This window comes from Oncorhynchus mykiss, chromosome 11, assembly GCF_013265735.2.
Source record: "Oncorhynchus mykiss isolate Arlee chromosome 11, USDA_OmykA_1.1, whole genome shotgun sequence".
Lineage (NCBI taxonomy): Eukaryota > Metazoa > Chordata > Actinopteri > Salmoniformes > Salmonidae > Oncorhynchus > Oncorhynchus mykiss.
This window is the reverse complement of record NC_048575.1, coordinates 82,534,917-82,554,916: the sequence shown is the minus strand read 5'-3', so window position 1 is coordinate 82,554,916 and position 20,000 is coordinate 82,534,917. Positions and strand designations below refer to the sequence as shown.

At 45.2% G+C, this 20,000-nt stretch overlaps 1 protein-coding gene across 1 annotated transcript in view; it reads left to right on the top strand.

The window, feature by feature from the left end:
• The window catches only part of LOC110536491 (Golgi phosphoprotein 3), a 33,102-nt gene that overhangs the window by 8,421 nt on the left and 4,681 nt on the right, over positions 1 to 20,000 (top strand). Inside the window, exon 2 of the mRNA XM_036936526.1 lies at positions 15,948 to 16,079. Coding sequence (XP_036792421.1) covers positions 15,948 to 16,079 — 132 coding nt within the window. The remainder of the gene's footprint in view (positions 1 to 15,947; positions 16,080 to 20,000) is intronic.

Below are 20,000 nucleotides of genomic sequence, written 5' to 3'. Positions count from 1 at the left end.
GCAGGTAGTCTAGTGGTTAGAGCGTTGGACTAGTAACCAGCAGGTAGCCTAGTGGTTAGAGTGTTGGACTAGTAACCAGCAGGTAGCCTAGTGGTTAGAGCGTTGGACTAGTAACCAGCAGGTAGTCTAGTGGTTAGAGCGTTGGACTAGTAACCAGCAGGTAGCCTAGTGGTTAGAGCGTTGGACTAGTAACCAGCAGGTAGCCTAGTGGTTAGAGCATTGGACTAGTAACCAGCAGGTAGCCTAGTGGTTAGAGTGTTGGACTAGTAACCAGCAGGTAGCCTAGTGGTTAGAGCGTTGGACTAGTAACCAGCAGGTAGCCTAGTGGTTAGAGCGTTGGACTAGTAACCAGCAGGTAGCCTAGTGGTTAGAGTGTTGGACTAGTAACCAGCTGGTAGCCTAGTGGTTAAAGCGTTGGACTAGTAACCAGCAGGTAGCCTAGTGGTTAGAGCATTGGACTAGTAACCAGCAGGTAGCCTAGTGGTTAGAGCGTTGGACTAGTAACCAGCAGGTAGTCTAGTGGTTAGAGTGTTGGACTAGTAACCAGCAGGTAGTCTAGTGGTTAGAGCGTTGAACTAGTAACTGAAAGGTAGCCTAGTGGTTAGAGTGTTGGACTAGTAACCAGCAGGTAGTCTAGTGGTTAGACCGTTGGACTAGTAACTGAAAGGTAGCCTAGTGGTTAGAGCATTGGACTAGTAACCAGCAGGTAGCCTAGTGGTTAGAGTGTTGGACTCATAACCAGCAGGTAGCCTAGTGGTTAGAGTGTTGGACTAGTAACCAGCAGGTAGCCTAGTGGTTAGAGTGTTGGACTCATAACCAGCAGGTAGCCTAGTGGTTAGAGTGTTGGACTCATAACCAGCAGGTAGCCTAGTGGTTAGAGTGTTGGACTAGTAACCGAAAGGTTGCAAGTTCAAATCCCCGAGCTGACAAGGTACAAATCTGTCGTAACCCACTGTTCCTAGGCCGTCATTGAAAATAAGAATTTGTTCATAACTGACTTGCCTGGTTAAATAAAGGTAAAATATATATTTTTTTAAATTGAATCCGGGGCATCATGATCCCAGTAAGCTTTTGGGGAACGATTGATAAACGTATACGTCAATACCTTTGGAATGGCAAACATCTAAAGAACGGGTTTGAGGCGTTAACAATGACAGAAGTGGTGGACTTACCGAATGTTAGTATTTATACCAGCAGTCTTTCCAGGCACTCCCGTTTAGAGAATGGTTTGGTCCGTCTACTTCAGTCTCTTAGAACTATTGAGCAAGGACTTGTTTCCTATTAGACTGCAGGATGTTATTTTCTGGTATATCTAATAAGAAATGTACTGTATTTTGATCCTATTATTTCTAATACAATAGAGAATTTTTAGGAAGGTTGAGAAGTGTAACTGGAAATGGCATCTCCGTACCTCTCTGTGGCATAGCAAGGCTGTTACTTCAGGAAATGGCATCTCCGTATCGCTCTGTGGCATAGCAAGGCTGTTACTTCAGGAAATGGCATCTCCGTATCGCTCTGTGGCATAGCAAGGCTGTTACTTCAGGAAATGACATCTCCGTATCTCTCTGTGGCATAGCAAGGCTGTTACTTCAGGAAATGACATCTCCGTACCTCTCTGTGGCATAGCAAGGCTGTCACTTCAGGAAATGACATCTCCGTACCTCTCTGTGGCATAGCAAGGCTGTCACTTCAGGAAATGACATCTCCGTACCTCTCTGTGGCATAGCAAGGCTGTTACTTCAGGAAATGACATCTCCGTATCTCTCTGTGGCATAGCAAGTCTGTTACTTCAGGAAATGACATCTCCGTACCGCTCTGTGGCATAGCAAGGCTGTTACTTCAGGAAATGACATCTCCGTACCTCTCTGTGGCATAGCAAGGCTGTTACTTCAGGAAATGACATCTCCGTACCTCTCTGTGGCATAGCAAGGCTGTTATTTCAGGAAATGACATCTCCGTACCTCTCTGTGGCATAGCAAGTCTGTTACTTCAGGAAATGACATCTCTGTATCGCTCTGTGGCATAGCAAGGCTGTTACTTCAGGAAATAAAGCTTTTGAGTCTAGTTTGCCTGGTTTGCAAAACGGGTCAATCTAGGAGGTACAGTGGGGCAAAAAAGTATTTAGTCAGCCACCAATTGTGCAAGTTCTACCACTTAAAAAGATGAGAGTGGCCTGTAATTTTCATCATAGGTACACTTCAACTATGACAGACAAAATGAGAAAAAAAATCCAGAAAATCACATTGTAGGATTTTTTATGAATTTATTTGCAAATTATGGTGGAAAATAAGTATTTGGTCGATAACAAAAGTTTCTCAATACTTTGTTAAATACTTTTTTGCCCCACTGTATATTTTCTATGTCCCTGATCAGTTTGTTGAAAACACACAACAAAAAATAACATTCAATATAAATCCCAACACCTGTCAACACACAGCTGGACTTACCCTGCCGCCTCTTTCTCCCGCTGTGCTATTTACAAACAAAAAACACGTGACTGGCTCAACTGTTCTGGAGAACGACAGTAAGCTTCATAACGTGACTGGCTCAACTGTTCTGGACTACGACGGTAAGCTTCATAATGTGATTGGCTCAACTGTTCTGGAGAACGACAGTAAGCCTCATAATGTGACTGGCTCAACTGTTCTGGAGAACGACAGTAAGCTTCATAATGTGACTGGCTCAACTGTTCTGGAGAACGACAGTAAGCTTCATAATGTGACTGGCTCAACTGTTCTGGAGAACGACAGTAAGCTTCATAATGTGACTGGCTCAACTGTTCTGGAGAACGACAGTAAGCTTCATAATGTGACTGGCTCAACTGTTCTGGAGAACGACAGTAAGCTTCATAATGTGACTGGCTCAACTGTTCTGGAGAACGACAGTAAGCTTCATAATGTGACTGGCTCAACTGTTCTGGAGAACGACAGTAAGCTTCATAATGTGACTGGCTCAACTGTTCTGGAGAACGACAGTAAGCCTCATAATGTGACTGGCTCAACTGTTCTGGAGAACGACAGTAAGCTTCATAACGTGACTGGCTCAACTGTTCTGGAGAACGACAGTAAGCTTCATAACGTGACTGGCTCAACTGTTCTGGACTACGACAGTAAGCTTCATAACGTGACTGGCTCAACTGTTCTGGAGAACGACAGTAAGCTTCATAATGTGACTGGCTCAACTGTTCTGGAGAACGACAGTAAGCTTCATAATGTGACTGGCTCAACTGTTCTGGAGAACGACAGTAAGCTTCATAATGTGACTGGCTCAACTGTTCTGGAGAACGACAGTAAGCTTCATAATGTGACTGGCTCAACTGTTCTGGAGAACGACAGTAAGCTTCATAACGTGACTGGCTCAACTGTTCTGGACTACGACAGTAAGCTTCATAACGTGACTGGCTCAACTGTTCTGGAGAACGACAGTAAGCTTCATAATGTGACTGGCTCAACTGTTCTGGAGAACGACAGTAAGCTTCATAATGTGACTGGCTCAACTGTTCTGGAGAACGACAGTAAGCTTCATAATGTGACTGGCTCAACTGTTCTGGAGAACGACAGTAAGCTTCATAATGTGACTGGCTCAACTGTTCTGGAGAACGACAGTAAGCTTCATAATGTGACTGGCTCAACTGTTCTGGAGAACGACAGTAAGCTTCATAATGTGACTGGCTCAACTGTTCTGGAGAACGACAGTAAGCTTCATAATGTGACTGGCTCAACTGTTCTGGAGAACGACAGTAAGCTTCATAATGTGACTGGCTCAACTGTTCTGGAGAACGACAGTAAGCTTCATAATGTGACTGGCTCAACTGTTCTGGAGAACGACAGTAAGCTTCATAATGTGACTGGCTCAACTGTTCTGGAGAACGACAGTAAGCTTCATAATGTGACTGGCTCAACTGTTCTGGAGAACGACAGTAAGCCTCATAACGTGACTGGCTCAACTGTTCTGGAGAACGACAGTAAGCTTCATAACGTGACTGGCTCAACTGTTCTGGAGAACGACAGTAAGCTTCATAACGTGACTGGCTCAACTGTTCTGGAGAACGACAGTAAGCTTCATAATGTGACTGGCTCAACTGTTCTGGAGAACGACAGTAAGCCTCATAATGTGACTGGCTCAACTGTTCTGGAGAACGACAGTAAGCTTCATAATGTGACTGGCTCAACTGTTCTGGAGAACGACAGTAAGCTTCATAATGTGACTGGCTCAACTGTTCTGGAGAACGACAGTAAGCTTCATAATGTGACTGGCTCAACTGTTCTGGAGAACGACAGTAAGCTTCATAATGTGACTGGCTCAACTGTTCTGGAGAACGACAGTAAGCTTCATAATGTGACTGGCTCAACTGTTCTGGAGAACGACAGTAAGCTTCATAATGTGACTGGCTCAACTGTTCTGGAGAACGACAGTAAGCCTCATAACGTGACTGGCTCAACTGTTCTGGAGAACGACAGTAAGCTTCATAATGTGACTGGCTCAACTGTTCTGGAGAACGACAGTAAGCTTCATAATGTGACTGGCTCAACTGTTCTGGAGAACGACAGTAAGCTTCATAATGTGACTGGCTCAACTGTTCTGGAGAACGACAGTAAGCTTCATAATGTGACTGGCTCAACTGTTCTGGAGAACGACAGTAAGCTTCATAATGTGACTGGCTCAACTGTTCTGGAGAACGACAGTAAGCTTCATAACGTGACTGGCTCAACTGTTCTGGACTACGACAGTAAGCTTCATAACGTGACTGGCTCAACTGTTCTGGAGAACGACAGTAAGCTTCATAATGTGACTGGCTCAACTGTTCTGGAGAACGACAGTAAGCTTCATAATGTGACTGGCTCAACTGTTCTGGAGAACGACAGTAAGCTTCATAATGTGACTGGCTCAACTGTTCTGGAGAACGACAGTAAGCTTCATAATGTGACTGGCTCAACTGTTCTGGAGAACGACAGTAAGCTTCATAATGTGACTGGCTCAACTGTTCTGGAGAACGACAGTAAGCTTCATAATGTGACTGGCTCAACTGTTCTGGAGAACGACAGTAAGCTTCATAATGTGACTGGCTCAACTGTTCTGGAGAACGACAGTAAGCTTCATAATGTGACTGGCTCAACTGTTCTGGAGAACGACAGTAAGCTTCATAATGTGACTGGCTCAACTGTTCTGGAGAACGACAGTAAGCTTCATAATGTGACTGGCTCAACTGTTCTGGAGAACGACAGTAAGCTTCATAATGTGACTGGCTCAACTGTTCTGGAGAACGACAGTAAGCTTCATAACGTGACTGGCTCAACTGTTCTGGACTACGACAGTAAGCTTCATAACGTGACTGGCTCAACTGTTCTGGAGAACGACAGTAAGCTTCATAATGTGACTGGCTCAACTGTTCTGGAGAACGACAGTAAGCTTCATAATGTGACTGGCTCAACTGTTCTGGAGAACGACAGTAAGCTTCATAATGTGACTGGCTCAACTGTTCTGGAGAACGACAGTAAGCTTCATAATGTGACTGGCTCAACTGTTCTGGAGAACGACAGTAAGCTTCATAACGTGACTGGCTCAACTGTTCTGGACTACGACAGTAAGCTTCATAACGTGACTGGCTCAACTGTTCTGGAGAACGACAGTAAGCTTCATAATGTGACTGGCTCAACTGTTCTGGAGAACGACAGTAAGCTTCATAATGTGACTGGCTCAACTGTTCTGGAGAACGACAGTAAGCTTCATAATGTGACTGGCTCAACTGTTCTGGAGAACGACAGTAAGCTTCATAACGTGACTGGCTCAACTGTTCTGGACTACGACAGTAAGCTTCATAACGTGACTGGCTCAACTGTTCTGGAGAACGACAGTAAGCTTCATAACGTGACTGGCTCAACTGTTCTGGAGAACGACAGTAAGCTTCATAATGTGACTGGCTCAACTGTTCTGGAGAACGACAGTAAGCTTCATAATGTGACTGGCTCAACTGTTCTGGAGAACGACAGTAAGCTTCATAACGTGACTGGCTCAACTGTTCTGGACTACGACAGTAAGCTTCATAACGTGACTGGCTCAACTGTTCTGGAGAACGACAGTAAGCTTCATAATGTGACTGGCTCAACTGTTCTGGAGAACGACAGTAAGCTTCATAATGTGACTGGCTCAACTGTTCTGGAGAACGACAGTAAGCTTCATAACGTGACTGGCTCAACTGTTCTGGACTACGACAGTAAGCTTCATAACGTGACTGGCTCAACTGTTCTGGAGAACGACAGTAAGCTTCATAACGTGACTGGCTCAACTGTTCTGGAGAACGACAGTAAGCTTCATAATGTGACTGGCTCAACTGTTCTGGAGAACGACAGTAAGCTTCATAATGTGACTGGCTCAACTGTTCTGGAGAACGACAGTAAGCTTCATAATGTGACTGGCTCAACTGTTCTGGAGAACGACAGTAAGCTTCATAATGTGACTGGCTCAACTGTTCTGGAGAACGACAGTAAGCTTCATAATGTGACTGGCTCAACTGTTCTGGAGAACGACAGTAAGCTTCATAATGTGACTGGCTCAACTGTTCTGGAGAACGACAGTAAGCTTCATAATGTGACTGGCTCAACTGTTCTGGAGAACGACAGTAAGCTTCATAATGTGACTGGCTCAACTGTTCTGGAGAACGACAGTAAGCTTCATAATGTGACTGGCTCAACTGTTCTGGAGAACGACAGTAAGCTTCATAATGTGACTGGCTCAACTGTTCTGGAGAACGACAGTAAGCCTCATAACGTGACTGGCTCAACTGTTCTGGAGAACGACAGTAAGCTTCATAACGTGACTGGCTCAACTGTTCTGGAGAACGACAGTAAGCTTCATAATGTGACTGGCTCAACTGTTCTGGAGAACGACAGTAAGCTTCATAATGTGACTGGCTCAACTGTTCTGGAGAACGACAGTAAGCTTCATAATGTGACTGGCTCAACTGTTCTGGAGAACGACAGTAAGCTTCATAATGTGACTGGCTCAACTGTTCTGGAGAACGACAGTAAGCTTCATAATGTGACTGGCTCAACTGTTCTGGAGAACGACAGTAAGCTTCATAATGTGACTGGCTCAACTGTTCTGGAGAACGACAGTAAGCTTCATAACGTGACTGGCTCAACTGTTCTGGACTACGACAGTAAGCTTCATAACGTGACTGGCTCAACTGTTCTGGAGAACGACAGTAAGCTTCATAATGTGACTGGCTCAACTGTTCTGGAGAACGACAGTAAGCTTCATAATGTGACTGGCTCAACTGTTCTGGAGAACGACAGTAAGCTTCATAATGTGACTGGCTCAACTGTTCTGGAGAACGACAGTAAGCTTCATAATGTGACTGGCTCAACTGTTCTGGAGAACGACAGTAAGCTTCATAACGTGACTGGCTCAACTGTTCTGGACTACGACAGTAAGCTTCATAACGTGACTGGCTCAACTGTTCTGGAGAACGACAGTAAGCTTCATAATGTGACTGGCTCAACTGTTCTGGAGAACGACAGTAAGCTTCATAATGTGACTGGCTCAACTGTTCTGGAGAACGACAGTAAGCTTCATAATGTGACTGGCTCAACTGTTCTGGAGAACGACAGTAAGCTTCATAACGTGACTGGCTCAACTGTTCTGGACTACGACAGTAAGCTTCATAACGTGACTGGCTCAACTGTTCTGGAGAACGACAGTAAGCTTCATAACGTGACTGGCTCAACTGTTCTGGAGAACGACAGTAAGCTTCATAATGTGACTGGCTCAACTGTTCTGGAGAACGACAGTAAGCTTCATAATGTGACTGGCTCAACTGTTCTGGAGAACGACAGTAAGCTTCATAATGTGACTGGCTCAACTGTTCTGGAGAACGACAGTAAGCTTCATAATGTGACTGGCTCAACTGTTCTGGAGAACGACAGTAAGCTTCATAATGTGACTGGCTCAACTGTTCTGGAGAACGACAGTAAGCTTCATAATGTGACTGGCTCAACTGTTCTGGACTACGACAGTAAGCTTCATAACGTGACTGGCTCAACTGTTCTGGAGAACGACAGTAAGCTTCATAACGTGACTGGCTCAACTGTTCTGGAGAACGACAGTAAGCTTCATAATGTGACTGGCTCAACTGTTCTGGAGAACGACAGTAAGCTTCATAATGTGACTGGCTCAACTGTTCTGGAGAACGACAGTAAGCTTCATAACGTGACTGGCTCAACTGTTCTGGACTACGACAGTAAGCTTCATAACGTGACTGGCTCAACTGTTCTGGAGAACGACAGTAAGCTTCATAATGTGACTGGCTCAACTGTTCTGGAGAACGACAGTAAGCTTCATAATGTGACTGGCTCAACTGTTCTGGAGAACGACAGTAAGCTTCATAACGTGACTGGCTCAACTGTTCTGGACTACGACAGTAAGCTTCATAACGTGACTGGCTCAACTGTTCTGGAGAACGACAGTAAGCTTCATAACGTGACTGGCTCAACTGTTCTGGAGAACGACAGTAAGCTTCATAATGTGACTGGCTCAACTGTTCTGGAGAACGACAGTAAGCTTCATAATGTGACTGGCTCAACTGTTCTGGAGAACGACAGTAAGCTTCATAATGTGACTGGCTCAACTGTTCTGGAGAACGACAGTAAGCTTCATAATGTGACTGGCTCAACTGTTCTGGAGAACGACAGTAAGCTTCATAATGTGACTGGCTCAACTGTTCTGGAGAACGACAGTAAGCTTCATAATGTGACTGGCTCAACTGTTCTGGAGAACGACAGTAAGCTTCATAATGTGACTGGCTCAACTGTTCTGGAGAACGACAGTAAGCTTCATAATGTGACTGGCTCAACTGTTCTGGAGAACGACAGTAAGCTTCATAATGTGACTGGCTCAACTGTTCTGGAGAACGACAGTAAGCCTCATAACGTGACTGGCTCAACTGTTCTGGAGAACGACAGTAAGCTTCATAACGTGACTGGCTCAACTGTTCTGGAGAACGACAGTAAGCTTCATAATGTGACTGGCTCAACTGTTCTGGAGAACGACAGTAAGCTTCATAATGTGACTGGCTCAACTGTTCTGGAGAACGACAGTAAGCTTCATAATGTGACTGGCTCAACTGTTCTGGAGAACGACAGTAAGCTTCATAATGTGACTGGCTCAACTGTTCTGGAGAACGACAGTAAGCTTCATAATGTGACTGGCTCAACTGTTCTGGAGAACGACAGTAAACTTCATAATGTGACTGGCTCAACTGTTCTGGAGAACGACAGTAAGCTTCATAACGTGACTGGCTCAACTGTTCTGGACTACGACAGTAAGCTTCATAACGTGACTGGCTCAACTGTTCTGGAGAACGACAGTAAGCTTCATAATGTGACTGGCTCAACTGTTCTGGAGAACGACAGTAAGCTTCATAATGTGACTGGCTCAACTGTTCTGGAGAACGACAGTAAGCTTCATAATGTGACTGGCTCAACTGTTCTGGAGAACGACAGTAAGCTTCATAATGTGACTGGCTCAACTGTTCTGGAGAACGACAGTAAGCTTCATAACGTGACTGGCTCAACTGTTCTGGACTACGACAGTAAGCTTCATAACGTGACTGGCTCAACTGTTCTGGAGAACGACAGTAAGCTTCATAATGTGACTGGCTCAACTGTTCTGGAGAACGACAGTAAGCTTCATAATGTGACTGGCTCAACTGTTCTGGAGAACGACAGTAAGCTTCATAATGTGACTGGCTCAACTGTTCTGGAGAACGACAGTAAGCTTCATAACGTGACTGGCTCAACTGTTCTGGACTACGACAGTAAGCTTCATAACGTGACTGGCTCAACTGTTCTGGAGAACGACAGTAAGCTTCATAACGTGACTGGCTCAACTGTTCTGGAGAACGACAGTAAGCTTCATAATGTGACTGGCTCAACTGTTCTGGAGAACGACAGTAAGCTTCATAATGTGACTGGCTCAACTGTTCTGGAGAACGACAGTAAGCTTCATAATGTGACTGGCTCAACTGTTCTGGAGAACGACAGTAAGCTTCATAATGTGACTGGCTCAACTGTTCTGGAGAACGACAGTAAGCTTCATAATGTGACTGGCTCAACTGTTCTGGAGAACGACAGTAAGCTTCATAATGTGACTGGCTCAACTGTTCTGGAGAACGACAGTAAGCTTCATAATGTGACTGGCTCAACTGTTCTGGAGAACGACAGTAAGCCTCATAATGTGACTGGCTCAACTGTTCTGGAGAACGACAGTAAGCTTCATAATGTGACTGGCTCAACTGTTCTGGAGAACGACAGTAAGCTTCATAATGTGACTGGCTCAACTGTTCTGGAGAACGACAGTAAGCTTCATAATGTGACTGGCTCAACTGTTCTGGAGAACGACAGTAAGCTTCATAATGTGACTGGCTCAACTGTTCTGGAGAACGACAGTAAGCTTCATAATGTGACTGGCTCAACTGTTCTGGAGAACGACAGTAAGCTTCATAATGTGACTGGCTCAACTGTTCTGGAGAACGACAGTAAGCTTCATAATGTGACTGGCTCAACTGTTCTGGAGAACGACAGTAAGCCTCATAACGTGACTGGCTCAACTGTTCTGGAGAACGACAGTAAGCTTCATAATGTGACTGGCTCAACTGTTCTGGAGAACGACAGTAAGCTTCATAATGTGACTGGCTCAACTGTTCTGGAGAACGACAGTAAGCTTCATAATGTGACTGGCTCAACTGTTCTGGACTACGACAGTAAGCTTCATAATGTGACTGGCTCAACTGTTCTGGAGAACGACAGTAAGCCTCATAATGTGACTGGCTCAACTGTTCTGGAGAACGACAGTAAGCTTCATAATGTGACTGGCTCAACTGTTCTGGAGAATGACAGTAAGCTTCATAATGTGACTGGCTCAACTGTTCTGGAGAACGACAGTAAGCTTCATAATGTGACTGGCTCAGCTGTTCTGGAGAACGACAGTAAGCTTCATAATGTGACTGGCTCAACTGTTCTGGAGAACGACAGTAAGCTTCATAATGTGACTGGCTCAACTGTTCTGGAGAACGACAGTAAGCCTCATAATGTGACTGGCTCAACTGTTCTGGAGAACGACAGTAAGCCTCATAATGTGACTGGCTCAACTGTTCTGGAGAACGACAGTAAGCTTCATAATGTGACTGGCTCAACTGTTCTGGAGAACGACAGTAAGCTTCATAATGTGACTGGCTCAACTGTTCTGGAGAACGACAGTAAGCTTCATAATGTGACTGGCTCAACTGTTCTGGAGAACGACAGTAAGCTTCATAATGTGACTGGCTCAACTGTTCTGGAGAACGACAGTAAGCTTCATAATGTGACTGGCTCAACTGTTCTGGAGAACGACAGTAAGCTTCATAACGTGACTGGCTCAACTGTTCTGGAGAACGACAGTAAGCCTCATAACGTGACTGGCTCAACTGTTCTGGAGAACGACAGTAAGCTTCATAATGTGACTGGCTCAACTGTTCTGGACTACGACAGTAAGCTTCATAATGTGACTGGCTCAACTGTTCTGGAGAACGACAGTAAGCTTCATAATGTGACTGGCTCAACTGTTCTGGAGAACGACAGTAAGCTTCATAATGTGACTGGCTCAACTGTTCTGGAGAACGACAGTAAGCCTCATAACGTGACTGGCTCAACTGTTCTGGAGAACGACAGTAAGCTTCATAATGTGACTGGCTCAACTGTTCTGGACTACGACAGTAAGCTTCATAATGTGACTGGCTCAACTGTTCTGGAGAACGACAGTAAGCTTCATAATGTGACTGGCTCAACTGTTCTGGAGAACGACAGTAAGCTTCATAATGTGACTGGCTCAGCTGTTCTGGAGAACGACAGTAAGCTTCATAATGTGACTGGCTCAACTGTTCTGGAGAATGACAGTAAGCTTCATAATGTGACTGGCTCAACTGTTCTGGACTACGACAGTAAGCTTCATAATGTGACTGGCTCAACTGTTCTGGAGAACGACAGTAAGCCTCATAATGTGACTGGCTCAACTGTTCTGGAGAACGACAGTAAGCTTCATAATGTGACTGGCTCAACTGTTCTGGAGAACGACAGTAAGCTTCATAATGTGACTGGCTCAACTGTTCTGGAGAACGACAGTAAGCTTCATAATGTGACTGGCTCAACTGTTCTGGAGAACGACAGTAAGCTTCATAATGTGACTGGCTCAACTGTTCTGGAGAACGACAGTAAGCTTCATAATGTGACTGGCTCAACTGTTCTGGTGAACGACAGTAAGCTTCATAATGTGACTGGCTCAACTGTTCTGGAGAACGACAGTAAGCTTCATAATGTGACTGGCTCAACTGTTCTGGACTACGACAGTAAGCTTCATAACGTGACTGGCTCAACTGTTCTGGAGAACGACAGTAAGCTTCATAACGTGACTGGCTCAACTGTTCTGGAGAACGACAGTAAGCTTCATAATGTGACTGGCTCAACTGTTCTGGAGAACGACAGTAAGCCTCATAACGTGACTGGCTCAACTGTTCTGGAGAACGACAGTAAGCTTCATAATGTGACTGGCTCAGCTGTTCTGGAGAACGACAGTAAGCTTCATAATGTGACTGGCTCAACTGTTCTGGAGAACGACAGTAAGCTTCATAATGTGACTGGCTCAACTGTTCTGGAGAACGACAGTAAGCTTCATAATGTGACTGGCTCAACTGTTCTGGAGAACGACAGTAAGCTTCATAACGTGACTGGCTCAACTGTTCTGGAGAACGACAGTAAGCTTCATAACGTGACTGGCTCAACTGTTCTGGAGAACGACAGTAAGCTTCATAATGTGACTGGCTCAACTGTTCTGGAGAACGACAGTAAGCTTCATAATGTGACTGGCTCAACTGTTCTGGAGAACGACAGTAAGCCTCATAACGTGACTGGCTCAACTGTTCTGGAGAACGACAGTAAGCCTCATAATGTGACTGGCTCAACTGTTCTGGAGAACGACAGTAAGCTTCATAATGTGACTGGCTCAACTGTTCTGGAGAACGACAGTAAGCCTCATAACGTGACTGGCTCAACTGTTCTGGAGAACGACAGTAAGCCTCATAACGTGACAGGTGAAATGAAGATCTTTATCTCCTAACGTATTGCACAAGTGGGCTGCAGGTATTCACTTAAAGTAGCTACAAATATTTAAATGTTTTGGAAAAAACAACTGAGAAATTGTTTCAGCAGTATTGGAAAAACCAGCCCATGGCTATTTCCTAATACGGTATATACCGCGTAAGCCTACTCGTAAATGTTCGGATCATCTTCGGATCAGGCAAGGGGACACTAATTGAACCTACCGTGTAGCGACGGTGCTCCCTGTCCGCTTGTCTTTGCGACAGGGCTACAGGTCCTCCTCCAGAATATAGCTAGTGTACGTAGCTCGTGTACGTAGCTCGTGTATGTAGCAAGTAGAGCCCGGCTGCTAAGCCGAGACCGTACCAACAATTTATCAAGGACATTGTTACGGATATCGATAATCAGGGTAAGTAGCCTATACTAGAGAAATATGACGTTTTGAAATTAAACGTCTGCCAATATTGCTAACAAGTCCAAATTTTAATATTTACAACATTCAAAATAGTAGTTTTAATGGTATGGTAATATACAAAGGTATTCTAACCGGTTTCACATTAATGTTCGATACATATCGGTCTATTTATCGTTAGGATAATTCAATCTATTTATCGTTAGGATAATTCAATCTATTTATCGTTAGGATAATTCAATCTATTTATCGTTAGGATAATTCAATCTATTTATCGTTAGGATAATTCAATCTATTTATCGTTAGGATAATTCAATCTATTTATCGTTAGGATAATTCAATCTATTTATCGTTAGGATAATTCAATCTATTTATCGTTAGGATAATTCAATCTATTTATCGTTAGGATAATTCAATCTATTTATCGTTAGGATAATTCAATCTATTTATCTTGATGTGGGATGTTTTTGACCATATCGCCCAGTTCTACCTTGTAGTGACCACTCTCTGTCCTCCTCTCTCAGGGCTACACGTCGATCATCAGGGCTCTGTGGCTGTATGCCCACACACACACACTCATCCCTGTCCTCCTCTCTCTCAGGGCTACACATCGTTCATCAGGGCTCTGTGGCTGTATGCCCACACACACACACTCATCCCTGTCCTCCTCTCTCAGGGCTAGACGTCGTTCATCAGGGCTCTGTGGCTGTATGCCCACACACACACACACTCATCCCTGTTCTCCTCTCTCAGGGCTACACATCGTTCATCAGGGCTCTGTGGCTGTATGCCCACACACACACACTCATCCCTGTCCTCCTCTCTCTCAGGGCTACACATCGTTCATCAGGGCTCTGTGGCTGTATGCCCACACACACACACTCATCCCTGTCCTCCTCTCTCTCAGGGCTACACATCGTTCATCAGGGCTCTGTGGCTGTATGCCCACACACACACACTCATCCCTGTCCTCCTCTCTCTCAGGGCTACACATCGTTCATCAGGGCTCTGTGGCTGTATGCCCACACACACACACACTCATCCCTGTCTCAGGGCTACACATCGTTCATCAGGGCTCTGTGGCTGTATGCCCACACACACACACTCATCCCTGTCCTCCTCTCTCTCAGGGCTACACGTCGTTCATCAGGGCTCTGTGGCTGTATGCCCACACACACACACACACTCATCCCTGTCCTCCTCTCTCTCAGGGCTACACATCGTTCATCAGGGCTCTGTGGCTGTATGCCCACACACACACTCATCCCTGTCTCAGGGCTACACATCGTTCATCAGGGCTCTGTGGCTGTATGCCCACACACACACACTCATCCCTGTCCTCCTCTCTCTCAGGGCTACATGTCGTTCATCAGGGCTCTGTGGCTGTATGCCCACACACACTCACCCCTGTCCTCCTCTCTCTCAGGGCTACACATCGTTCATCAGGGCTCTGTGGCTGTATGCCCACACACACACACACACACTCATCCCTGTCCTCCTCTCTCTCAGGGCTACATGTCGTTCATCAGGGCTCTGTGGCTGTATGCCCACACACACTCATCCCTGTCCTCCTCTCTCTCAGGGCTACATGTCGTTCATCAGGGCTCTGTGGCTGTATGCCCACACACACTCATCCCTGTCCTCCTCTCTCTCAGGGCTACATGTCGTTCATCAGGGCTCTGTGGCTGTATGCCCACACACACTCACCCCTGTCCTCCTCTCTCTCAGGGCTACACATCGTTCATCAGGGCTCTGTGGCTGTATGCCCACACACACACACACACACTCATCCCTGTCCTCCTCTCTCTCAGGGCTACACATCGTTCATCAGGGCTCTGTGGCTGTATGCCCACACACACACACTCATCCCTGTCTCAGGGCTACACATCGTTCATCAGGGCTCTGTGGCTGTATGCCCACACACACTCACCCCTGTCCTCCTCTCTCTCAGGGCTACACATCGTTCATCAGGGCTCTGTGGCTGTATGCCCACACACACACACACACTCATCCCTGTCCTCCTCTCTCTCAGGGCTACACATCGTTCATCAGGGCTCTGTGGCTGTATGCCCACACACACACACTCATCCCTGTCTCAGGGCTACACATCGTTCATCAGGGCTCTGTGGCTGTATGCCCACACACACACACTCATCCCTGTTCTCCTCTCTCTCAGGGCTACACATCGTTCATCAGGGCTCTGTGGCTGTATGCCCACACACACACACACACTCATCCCTGTCCTCCTCTCTCTCAGGGCTACACATCGTTCATCAGGGCTCTGTGGCTGTATGCCCACACACACACACTCATCCCTGTCCTCCTCTCTCTCAGGGCTACACGTCGTTCATCAGGGCTCTGTGGCTGTATGCCCACACACACACTCACCCCATTTCCTCCTCTCTCAGGGCTACACGTCATTCTGGAACGACTGCATCTCGTCGGGGCTGCGTGGCTGCATGCTCATAGAGCTGGCCATCAGAGGACGACTACAGCTGGAGACCTGTGGCATGAGGAGGAAAAGCCTGCTCGCCAGGAAGGTAGGGGATCCTGACCAACCGGCTGCTCTATGTTTGTGACTGTGTGTATGTTCACTGACCAATGGGGGGGGGGGGGGGGGGGGGGGTGGTGTGTGTGTGTGTGTGTGTGTGTGTGTGTGTGTGTGTGTGTGTGTTGCCAGCGAGGTGTTGCACATCCTTATCTATAGTCGGATTACATGACATTTACAACACTCCTGTGTTGCGCAAACAAAATAGAGGACATTATGCTGGATGAGATGGAGAAATAGAGGACATTATTCTGGATGAGATGGAGAAATAGAGGACATTATTCTGGATGAGATGGAGAAATAGAGGACATTATTCTGGATGAGATGGAGAAATAGAGGACATTATTCTGGATGAGATGGAGAAATAGAGGACATTATTCTGGATGAGGTGGAGAAATAGAGGACATTATTCTGGATGAGGTGGAGAAATAGAGGACATTATTCTGGATGAGATGGAGAAATAGAGGACATTATTCTGGATGAGATGGAGAAATAAAGGACATTATTCTGGATGAGATGGAGAAATAGAGGACATTATTCTGGATGAGATGAGGAAATAGAGGACATTATTCTGGATGAGATGAGGAAATAAAGGACATTATTCTGGATGAGATGAGGAAATTAAAGGACATTATTCTGGATGAGATGAGGAAATAAAGGACATTATTCTGGATGAGATGAGGAAATAAAGGACATTATTCTGGATGAGGTGGAGAAATAGAGGACATTATTCTGGATGAGATGGAGAAATAGAGGACATTATTCTGGATGAGATGGAGAAATAGAGGACATTATTCTGGATGAGATGGAGAAATAGAGGACATTATTCTGGATGAGGTGGAGAAATAGAGGACATTATGCTGGATGAGATGGAGAAATAGAGGACATTATTCTGGATGAGATGGAGAAATAGAGGACATTATTCTGGATGAGATGGAGAAATAGAGGACATTATTCTGGATGAGGTGGAGAAATAGAGGACATTATTCTGGATGAGATGGAGAAATAGAGGACATTATTCTGGATGAGGTGGAGAAATAGAGGACATTATGCTGGATGAGATGGAGAAATAGAGGACATTATTCTGGATGAGATGGAGAAATAGAGGACATTATTCTGGATGAGATGGAGAAATAGAGGACATTATTCTGGATGAGATGGAGAAATAGAGGACATTATTGTGGATGAGATGGAGAAATAGAGGACATTATTCTGGATGAGGTGGAGAAATAGAGGACATTATTCTGGATGAGATGGAGAAATAGAGGACATTATTCTGGATGAGGTGGAGAAATAGAGGACATTATGCTGGATGAGATGGAGAAATAGAGGACATTATTCTGGATGAGATGGAGAAATAGAGGACATTATTCTGGATGAGATGGAGAAATAGAGGACATTATTCTGGATGAGATGGAGAAATAGAGGACATTATTCTGGATGAGATGGAGAAATAAAGGACATTATTCTGGATGAGATGGAGAAATAGAGGACATTATTCTGGATGAGATGAGGAAATAAAGGACATTATTCTGGATGAGATGAGGAAATAAAGGACATTATTCTGGATGAGATGAGGAAATTAAAGGACATTATTCTGGATTAGATGGAGAAATAGAGGACATTATTCTGGATGAGATGAGGAAATAAAGGACATTATTCTGGATGAGATGAGGAAATAAAGGACATTCTGGATGAGGTGGAGAAATAGAGGACATTATTCTGGATGAGATGGAGAAATAGAGGACATTATTCTGGATGAGATGGAGAAATAGAGGACATTATTCTGGATGAGATGGAGAAATAGAGGACATTATTCTGGATGAGGTGGAGAAATAAAGGACATTATTCTGGATGAGATGGAGAAATAGAGGACATTATTCTGGATGAGGTGGAGAAATAAAGGACATTATTCTGGATGAGGTGGAGAAATAAAGGACATTATTCTGGATGAGATGGAGAAATAGAGGACATTATTCTGGATGAGATGAGGAAATAAAGGACATTATTCTGGATGAGATGAGGAAATAAAGGACATTATTCTGGATGAGATGAGGAAATTAAAGGACATTATTCTGGATTAGATGGAGAAATAGAGGACATTATTCTGGATGAGATGAGGAAATAAAGGACATTATTCTGGATGAGATGAGGAAATAAAGGACATTCTGGATGAGGTGGAGAAATAGAGGACATTATTCTGGATGAGATGGAGAAATAGAGGACATTATTCTGGATGAGATGGAGAAATAGAGGACATTATTCTGGATGAGATGGAGAAATAGAGGACATTATTCTGGATGAGATGGAGAAATAGAGGACATTATTCTGGATGAGATGGAGAAATAGAGGACATTATTCTGGATGAGGTGGAGAAATAGAGGACATTATTCTGGATGAGATGGAGAAATAGAGGACATTATTCTGGATGAGATGGAGAAATAGAGGACATTATTCTGGATGAGATGGAGAAATAGAGGACATTATTCTGGATGAGATGGAGAAATAGAGGACATTATTCTGGATGAGGTGGAGAAATAAAGGACATTATTCTGGATGAGATGGAGAAATAGAGGACATTATTCTGGATGAGATGGAGAAATAGAGGACATTATTCTGGATGAGATGGAGAAATAGAGGACATTATTCTGGATGAGATGGAGAAATAGAGGACATTATTCTGGATGAGATGGAGAAATAGAGGACATTATTCTGGATGAGATGGAGAAATAGAGGACATTATTCTGGATGAGGTGGAGAAATAAAGGACTTAGATGCTTCTCCACGGCCACGTACACCCCTACCAGCACCGCGGACACCCCTACCAGCTCCCCGGACACCCCTACCAGCTCCCCGGACACCCCTACCAGCTCCGCGGACACCCCTACCAGCACAGCGGACACCCCTACCAGCACAGCGGACACCCCTACCAGCTCCGCGGACACCCCTACCAGCTCCGCGGACACCCCTACCAGCTCCGCGGACACCCATCCCAGCTCTGCGGACACCCCTCCCAGCTCTACGGACACCCTTCCCAGCTCTACGGACACCCCTACCAGCTCTGCGGACACCCCTACCAGCTCTGCGGACACCCCTCCAGCTCTGCGGACAACCCTACCAGCTCCTCGGACACCCCTATCAGCTCCTCGGACACCCCTACCAGCGCCTCGGACACCCCTACCAGCGCCGCGGACACCCCTACCAGCTCTGCGGACACCCCTACCACAGCCACGGACACCCCCGATAGTGGATCTCACTGAACAATTGTTGGCAACACTGGCTGTTAATCCCCCCCCCCCCCACCCAAACAAATTGAAGCCAGTTTACTCCGTGTAGAGAGCCCCCCCTCCCAAATAAGGCAAGGGACTTAACTCCCCAAATTAGCTCCTCTTTAATTTTGTGTTGGGCTTGGAGGTGGAGCAGAGCAGAAGACACATTTCCAGTGGAACATTCTGCAGGTGGTCTGGAAGCCATCACATGGCAGTATCTGTTTGAATGTTAAATGATGAGACAGAGGCATTGATGCGAGTAACCAGTCTTGTTCAGTACATTACATATACATCCGGGTATCTCAAGCACATCGATTTAAAAACACTGGAGTTGCAGTAATTAACATTGACCAACAGATGGCATCACTGTGCCATCTTACACCCATAACATTATCGTTGTGTTCTGATTCTATGTATCCTATACCCTAGTTGGATTCTGACTGTATGTATCCTATACCCTAGTTGGATTCTGATTCTGACTGTATGTAGCCTATACCCTAGTTGGATTCTGACTGTATGTAGCCTATACCCTAGTTTTATTCTGACTGTATGTAGCCTATACCCTAGTTTTATTCTGACTGTATGTAGCCTATACCCTAGTTGGATTCTGACTGTATGTAGCCTATACACTAGTTGGATTCTGA